Below are 8945 nucleotides of genomic sequence, written 5' to 3'. Positions count from 1 at the left end.
AGAAGTATTTTCAACTTCAAGTACGCGAGAATTACACACTCATTTACTTGCGTATTGCATAGCATACATACTTCACGTCCATTTCTGACAGTCTTGCAAAGTCACTTCCAAAGTATCTACAAGTATATTCTTCAGGCGAATTCGGACACGGCATTATAATCTTACATTATATCTAGAAGACGTGTTCTTACATTTGCTTGGAGTTTTAAATTATTTTTTTGAAATAATAAAGTCAATTTTAAAGTTTAACTCATTGCAGAAACACTTACGCAATATATTTGGTGGTTCTCTGCAAGTGTATTTTGTGTTTTATTATAGTTTGATAATGAAGTTAATATGAATTTATTGCCTTTTTTCTGATATGTGTATACATTAGATGTATATGAATATAAAAATTTATGTAACAGGATGAATCTTAAATGGTTTGAACAGTTATCTATAATGACTGAGTAGGTTTTTTCATTAAAAGCCTTTCTTTTTTACTGTTTAAGTTGGATTTCTTTATAACTCAAAAAAATTATCACGTAACTAAAAAAATGAATAAAAGAGCAAACTTCTGTTCGTATGTAGGTGTTAATTTTGCTACCGTTTAAATCATGAAAATAATGTAATACAATTTGTTCTCTAGATAATTAGATTTAGAAGTAAGGCTACATATTTTAGTCATTACCATGGTACGACTTCCGGAAAAGTTTTACATTTATATATTTTTTTTACAGAAGGTACCGGAGCTTGCAGGTTGCGCAGAAAGGAATTGTATTGTTTGTGAGAGTTCTCTGTTCGCAGTAACACCTATGATATATGTTTGATGTTCTGTTTACAACTCATCGTTAAAACTAAATTTTACAGACTGATTATTATCCTTTTATTTAAAATCTAAGTTATTTACAGTGTTTAAAATATGCTTTCTTGCGTTTCGTTTTGTTTGTATGATATTTGAGTCACCCGCAAAGATAATGAGATAGATATTTTATACTGCTTCTTTCGCAGTTTTTTTAATTTTAGTCTTGACAATGGGGAAGCAATTATACAGGCTGTGCTAAATAGATAAATTATGCTTTATGTCATTGAGATCAAACTCTTCTATTTTTGTGCATTTTATAGTATTCCTAGTTTAGTTAATTTATCCAACAATATATTTATACAATCAAGGCCTTAGATGCTTTATAAAAAAAACTCAACTGATTCATAATCAGTTGCCGTGTATAGATTTATTTTGTAGATAATAAGCAGTATGGGTTTTAGTGCTTAGAGTTGATGTAAAACCATGTATTAAATTTGAAAGTATTTTGTACTTTTCATACTTAAAATTATCATACAATGTTCAAATATTTTTCGATATAATTAAGGACACCTGTATTTCGTGAATACATCTCGTGTCAGGCTATTTCACACATAACTGTAGCTTTTTTTTCTTAGAGGTTTGGCGAATTGCGGGCGTGCAGCAGTACGGTAACTACGTCCTCATTGGCCCCGTCAAGTGCGGGAAAACAGCCTTCACCGACCACAGCCAATAATTACAAGAAAAATCTACAGTGTTTTGTTAAATACCTTGACACGAAATGTATTAGCGAAATACAGGTGTCCCTAAATATAAGACGTAATTGCTCTCGGACGATAATTTTCTTTACTGGTATTATCACCTTTCTTATGCAGGAGAATAGTTTTTGTAGTCTTGTGATTCCCATTCTGAAATAATTCCAATAATGGAATATGTGTTTATTATAATAAATGGAGAAGTGTATATAATATTAGCAAATGGCTCATTAAAAATATGAAAAGAAATAATCATAAATTACAAATCATTCTACTGCACATAAATCACAGATTTTAAAAAGCAAAAATTACTATAACATTCAAAATATTACAGAGCGTGCAATGTAGAAAACACGGACGCATGTTGTTGTCTAAATGCAATAAATAAAATACAAGTCTGCGGCTTTAAAAACAAAAGAAATAAAATGTTTCATAAATATTCAACGCTTGTAAGGGTACAACTATTACACTGATATGACATAGTTTTTCTAGTAAGTACATCATACAAATTCCTAACCAGGCACACACAAATATATAATTTGTGTTACACTTCAATAAATTTGGCCATGATTTAAACCTAATAAATAAAGAATGCAAACAAGCTAAACTCTACAGAGTATCGTCGAATAAAATCTGGGCCAAAAGTAAATCAATATTTTAGTGCTCAATACAATTCGAAGGAAATGGAAGATATTTTGTAGTATTATAAATGATAATACAAGGATTGCTGATTTGGTTTTGTATTAATTTTGAGCGTAAAACCACCCCGAAAATATTGAATAAATTTTTCAGTTAAGCTGCATATAAACTGAACTGGTTTGCTAGCTGTCTTGCTATCGTAAACATGACTGTGAGTCTGATTGGCCATGTTGGTGATATGCACGATTTTCAAGGCTGTCTCCCGATATTATATATGTGTTTTATTTTTATACAAAATGAAGCACGAATATGTTATATATTTCTTGTATGAGATACTAGTTGCAAAGACGTTACAGTTTGATTTTATGGGTAGTGAATCAGTGGTATAAAATAACTTCATTTATTTTTTACCGATAACATCTTTTTGACATTAGTATAATATAATCACTCGCCAACCAGAGAACCTTATTTTTTGTAGTCATGAAAAAAAATGTTTGTATTCAATATCAGCTAATAACTTACTATTGCTTATGTCATCAAATACATTTACAGTACTGTTCAATTTGTACAAGCATGAGAAGTAAACAATAATTAGAATTTTTTTATCAGATATAAAGCATCACTGTATCAAATTAAAAAAAAGAGTTCTCGTCAGCCACACAATTTCTGTCTCTCAAAATTCACACATCTGAAATTTTGCGTTTCTTTGAACGACTTTCTTGTGCCTGTATAATATATTCTGGCTCACGAATCGGTTGTCCCCTGGGACGACATGGATCAGCAAGCTCTGGCAACAAGCAGTTGTTAAAAAATCGCAACAATTTTGACTCCATTTTCTCAAGCCAGAAACAATCATCTCTCACAATTCTTTCTATTGAAATGCCTTTCGTTGTCCAAACGACAAAATCACACCACTTTCTTCGTGTGATGTGTAATTGCCCTTGCACTTGATAGTAGTAATTGTGAGAGCGATTCAAGCAAAGCTCGCCGTCGACAACTCTGCAAAAGAACGTTTTCAGCTGCATTGCTGCATCTAAAGGGTTAAGTTCCCTTGCAGAGTATGGACATTTCACCTCCACCAAACCATCTTCATCAACTAAACCATCAGGAGAAGCTGCAAGAAAGCAATGCTGAAGGTCAACGAAGAGACCACATTGTTTAACAGTATGGCCTGTTTGTTCTTCGTATAAAGCGACAGCTATGCGCTCGTTTGCTAGACCATGTATTGTGGCAGCATTCTCCAATACACGACTGTACACAATCGCTTCCACTGTCACTTTACACGAAGTATTTTCCCTCATTTTACAGACACGTCCGAAAAAGGAAGGAGTGACTCGTTTTCTCCGCTCCTTCATCCACAACTGACTGCTTCCTTGATCTCGTGTCTGCACCTCCAGATCATTCCTTTCTTGCACTGTAAGCTCTATGCTTCTCATCACAGACTCAGTCAGAATTTCTAGTTCAAGACCAGAAGCTGGAGGCTGAGTTGCATGAGGACCATAGCTCTTATCACCCTGTGGTTTAAATGATTACGATTTCCGTGGTACATGCGGATTCATATCCAACCTTCGCCTACAGTTCGCCTGCTGTTTCTGTCTTTTTGCCATTAATCGCTTCACAGTCACTCCAGGGCTGTGACCTGTGATCGCCTTCATAGTTTGTCCATGCCATTTGTAGCGAAGTTGGAAAGACAAACCAGCAGCAGTAGCCCTACGGCTGTAAGACCCCTGCTGTGAACGGTTTATCTGCTTACCGCCAGCCATCCTTGCAACTAATGACATGTACATTTCTGCTTGGTTGGTTGTGAGATCCATTACAAGTGCTTGTGACTTTGCTCTCACTCGGTCAAAAGCTTGTTTGATTCCCACAATCAATTCACGAGGCAATGCGTCATAACTGCAGGGATTTGCTGTTTTACCAGCTCTCTCACACACATCTAAATTGCATAACTTATGGTCTCCAAACACATGGTTGGGCACATTTAGAAGTGTTGATTGAAGTAGCATAGCATCACCCCCACAGTTGCTGATACAACCTCTTGCACAGCGACAGAGGGCTTTGATTTTCGACTGGCTGAGATGCCGCATATGGATGCCCTTGGCTATGGCATAAAGATTCTTTTTGAGATTCTTCACGACATGGTTAGCACATTCAATCTTTTCAACATCTCTTCCGTACGAAACATTTGCAACTATGGCTGCATGCACACTTGAATCCCCATCACCAACAAACTTCTTAAATTGAAGTTTGTACTTGGCTTCACAGAACCGGAAACCTTCCACTATAATGTCTGCCTCCATTGCAGTGGAAGAATCAGTCCAGTTCCGGAAACACAGGTGAGGCGTAGGTTCCTTTTCCATCCGTTCGCTCCGAATGCATGCGGTACAATATTTGTTTCTCACACCAAGGAATAACAATTTCTTAGTGTAGAAGCCAATTATTATAGCACATCCAGACTTAGCAGAATACCTATGACCATAGGATCTTTGGCTCCAACCTCCATCCAAAATTCCTATGGTCCAAGCATATTCCTCATTTCCAACCATACAGATGCGTCCATCATCTTTCGCCATAGAGAACTCTTCCAGTGCAGCATCTTCCATTTCCTTCTGCAACATTGCCTTCCAGTGCTCTCCGATTCTGTTCTCGTGATAAGAAAAGCAACCCGGGCTCATAGGATGCATATCAATTAGTGACAATAGTTCATACAATGGTCCGTAGCCTAGACCAACCGAAATTGCGCCCCAAACAATCTTATCGTTGATATCTAAGTTGGTATCGATTTTGCATTTTCTTTTTCTTCCCACTGGAAGGCATTCCACAGGCTCAGATTTGAACTGCTGCTCTTGATTGCAGTGAGTGCACTTAAATTTAAAATTTGTCAGCAGACCGTACCTGTTGACACTTTCCAGAAAATATGTTCCTGAAGATGAAATGGGACACCTGTAAAACCAACATAATAATAATTTCTGGTAACATCTCCCAAAAACATTTGTTACCCGTTTGGCTTTCACACAATAAACAAGACAATTTTTTACTAGCATCGGCAATTTAGCTATAACTATTGCTATACATTGGTACTCAAGCTGTTAGGTTGTGATTTTATTAATTTCATACAACTGCTCTAACAGCATAATATTGCATACATCCAAACTACTGTCGTTAAAATCGAACATAAATAGCTTGCAGTGAATCCTGAAAGATCTGCCCGACTCTTTGTGATAAAAGATTATTCTATATATACGTAAATGTACGTTGAAGTGCACTGAGGTAAGGTGGTCAAGTTATCAGTACGGGTGTTACCTCGTTTCACCATACACAATAATCTTAGCAGCTCCTGAGCTCTGTCGAGTGACATGTGAACAGAATAAAATGAAAGAGATAAACTTACATGCCAGTAGGTTCGCTAATTTTTGAATATGAACAGAAGCTTCTTTATCTTTGTACTTATCAATATAATAACATGCACACCACTACAGTTTTCCCAAACTGTTGATGTGCATGTCACAATTAAATTAAAAAATAATTGTGACATGGCTCGAACAGATATACATTTTACATGCTTAAAAATTATGCTATTTTAATGTAAGTCTGAAATGTTGTTCAAGAAAAGGATACAATTTTCATTTGCATTTCACTGTGCTGCAAGAAGCCATATGGCCATGGCCACATTTATTCGCGCATTTGCCCTCTTACACATCATGGTATAGTAAAACACTATTTCGATCGTCATCGTCTTCACCTCCAAAAAATTAATAATAAAAAATTAATAAAAAATAAATTGGATATTTACGTTGAGGTATTAAAATGTTACTTACTCGTAGAACAGATAGGTACTATCGCCATATCGGCAGACACGTTGGCACGTCCAACTGTCGTAAGCCAAGCGTGCAAATGTTATGATGCTATCTTATTATAAGTAACAAGAATATGCACAATTAGAATATTACGTTTTTAAATTATTAAAAAATATATTTATCTTGTTCCTTTTACTATGTTTCTTAAAAAATTTCTGCAACAACGTTCTTCCGAAAGAAGGTATACACCGATTTTAAAGGTGCGTGCCTACTTTTTAATTTTATTTTTTCAGTAATTAGAAAATAAAAATTGGTACTTTTCCCACTTTCATCATTGAGGCTGCGACCCAAATTTAAAGTTTCCAGCCCTTTTGACAGTGGGTTGGAATTTGTATAGGCCATTGTGTGAGCGAGTGAATTACTTTTTGCATATTCGAGCAATTCTAAATTTAGGCCCTAAGTTTAATTATAACAATTTCACGTCAGCCAGAAAGCTCAAAGGCTGGTAAAACAATAGAATTTTATTTCATATAATTCTGTATCAATTTCATCTAAGTATTACACACCCATTTAAACACAATTTCTATACATAATAATTTTACTTCAGCAAGGTCTTCGGTTTCTTGTAACAAATAAAATTACCTAAAAAAATAACTGGACATACTTAAACAAAGTTTTTAAATTGTAACATTTGCCAAAGAATTTAAATAAATCTAACTGCAAATGTAAGAACACAGTATAAAGGTCTTTAAAATTGTATTTTGGAAAATTACCTCAATGTTTATTTGCTAAAACTCCTCATTTCACTTGTTGTGTGTGCGCGCACGTGGAACTTATGTTTCTATGATCATTTATAGTTGCAAATAATGTAGCGGAAGTTAAATTGAAAAATATATAATTCTTTCTGGCCAATATTTGTTTACAAACAAAATTTTACAGACCCCAAAAGCAAAAAAAAAAAAAAAAAAGAATCGCCACTGCCTTGTAATTGTGTTTCTAACGAACTTGTATAACTAACGAAAATGTGTAACTGCTAGGGGTTAGTGATACAATAAATGCTTGGGTAGTGAAAAATCCATTGTTGAACGACAGCATCGAGAGATTGGCCCTTATTTTTGTATCGTTATATACATAACTAAATAATTACGGGAGGAAGTGGCCGTAGGCGGCTGGTCCGCTCGGCGCGCAGGGGGGTTCCTTTGCGCGGCTGCCAAAAGTATGAAATTAAAAGAAAAACATAATATTGTTCGTACTGCAATTCAACTTTGCATTGATTAGTGTAAAACTATACGATAAAAATGGAACCCTGTAATTTTTTAGCATAGTAATTATTTTTTTTGTTTGTTGGGGCAAAAGTCCATCTTTCCCCGATGAAAATTTTATATGGTGTGCAATTTTTTTTCCACTATAGTGTTTAACCTCTTATCGAATAAAGGCTTACTACGTTAGTAAGTAGCTCCACCACAGTTCACTCGATATATGCGTTAGCTGTGATTACATTGGCTATTTATCTCTCCTCGTCAATATGGCTCAAATATATTTTCCTTTTATTTTCAACATTTATTAATTTAAATCGGTATTGTTACATATCTATCCTATTTACTTACTAACTAATGAAGTCAATAAGTTTGTAGAAGATTTTCAACCTTCCAGCCGGTTAAACGTTCAGAAGGCGGTAAACAGTAGTGGAAAAAAATCTAAATAACTCAATTTTACATAAAACAATTTTTACCTGTGTCTCTCCAGAAGACGGCATTGCACCATGAAGTGACGAACGTCAACCATCATTCGACCCTCTAACATACTGAGTCCCGGATCTGTCTGTGGCAATGGAGGCTCGTAAACCACTATCAGCGGAGGAAGGTCATCATTCCTAGAAGAGTTATTCCCTTTTAAGAAACATAGCCCATACAATAATTTTTATTCATATGAGTATTATCACATGAATTCTAAATTTACCTGTCATATCACAAACAAGATATGTAAGTGTAAAGCTTACCCTTGATAGTCATCGGACAGAGTATGTGTACTGTCATCAGTGTTGCGTGATGTACACGCCGCCACTGAAGACGCCATGGTGGTTACATCTGGCACTGTGGGGACCGAACTTTCACCGCCTGGGCTCTCTGGCAAGGTTGGTGTTGCAGGACCATCACCAGCAGGCAGAGGGTTCTGTGTCAACCCCAGCTTCTTCTTTTTTCTCGCTAATGTTGCAAGCCTAAGTGAAATAATATAATTCATTAGAGTAGTTAAAGAATTTTAATTTGCCTTTGCTTTAATATTCATTAAGTTTGCTAGTTTAAGATTTATTAAAAATTTATTTAAAGGAAACTATTTAATTAAAAATAGCCTGTCCCCCCCCCCTTCTTTTTTTTTGTGATTCATCTGCTGTTTGCCTAGATTTAGTCCATTAATCATTAATCTCTCTGTTGTCTATTTTCATCTGTAATATTTTTTAAAATATTTCTGAGTTAAGTGGTTTTTGTTTGTTGATTTTACTCTCGAATTGTTTAAGGTTTTTTCTGGGTGCACTTATAGCAATTTTTGCGGAAATTTTGATTTATTTACTACACATTATAGCATAAGTTTCGACCAATAGGTGGCACGGTAAAATGTCTAACATGTTTTTTATGTGATTAATTACGCATTTGTATTTAAAAATGCTTAAACTGTCTTTGGAATTTTGAATTCTATTCTGATCCACCTTTAGCATGTTACTGAATTTTACGTAACTATAAAAGATGTTGTCAATAACTTAATATGTTGCTCAGAATTCATATAGTATTACATTTGGCAAATTTTAAACCTGTAGATGCTCTTTAATAGTACTTAATTTTTTTTCATTATTTTTGCAAACAGTAGTTGTACCTTCGGAAATAAAAAGTAAATATTACAAAACTAAACTTGAAAAATATTTATCTACTGTATTAATCTTTATGCTACAAAACGAAATTTCGTTTGTGTGTGGGTACA

At 34.8% G+C, this 8945-nt stretch overlaps 1 protein-coding gene across 1 annotated transcript; it reads right to left on the bottom strand.

The window, feature by feature from the left end:
* Positions 1-3580: 3580 nt before the first annotated feature.
* On the bottom strand, positions 3581-8664 carry LOC134546132 (uncharacterized). The gene is made up of 3 exons (XM_063388680.1): positions 7972-8664; positions 7705-7845; positions 3581-5118 (listed from the first exon to the last, which is right to left on the bottom strand). The coding sequence occupies exons 1-3, from the start codon at positions 8211-8213 to the stop codon at positions 3705-3707; spliced, it is 1797 nt and encodes a 598-aa protein (XP_063244750.1). The 5' UTR covers positions 8214-8664; the 3' UTR covers positions 3581-3704.
* Positions 8665-8945: the final 281 nt, after the last annotated feature.

The sequence above is a fragment of the Bacillus rossius genome, unplaced genomic scaffold, assembly GCF_032445375.1.
Source record: "Bacillus rossius redtenbacheri isolate Brsri unplaced genomic scaffold, Brsri_v3 Brsri_v3_scf998, whole genome shotgun sequence".
NCBI classification, from domain to species: Eukaryota; Metazoa; Arthropoda; class Insecta; order Phasmatodea; family Bacillidae; genus Bacillus; species Bacillus rossius.
This window is presented reverse-complemented; position numbering and strand designations above follow the sequence as displayed.

Excerpts from the sequence above, each read along its gene's own strand:
- LOC134546132 (XM_063388680.1), bottom strand. The coding sequence starts at position 8,213 with ATGAATTATATTATTTCACTTAGGCTTGCAACATTAGCGAGAAAAAAG. Across the intron at positions 7,846-7,971 it reads CTGTCCGATGACTATCAAGG|GAATGATGACCTTCCTCCGC; the intron begins GTAAGCTTTACA and ends TAACTCTTCTAG. Across the intron at positions 5,119-7,704 it reads CGTCTTCTGGAGAGACACAG|GTGTCCCATTTCATCTTCAG; the intron begins GTAAAAATTGTT and ends TTGGTTTTACAG.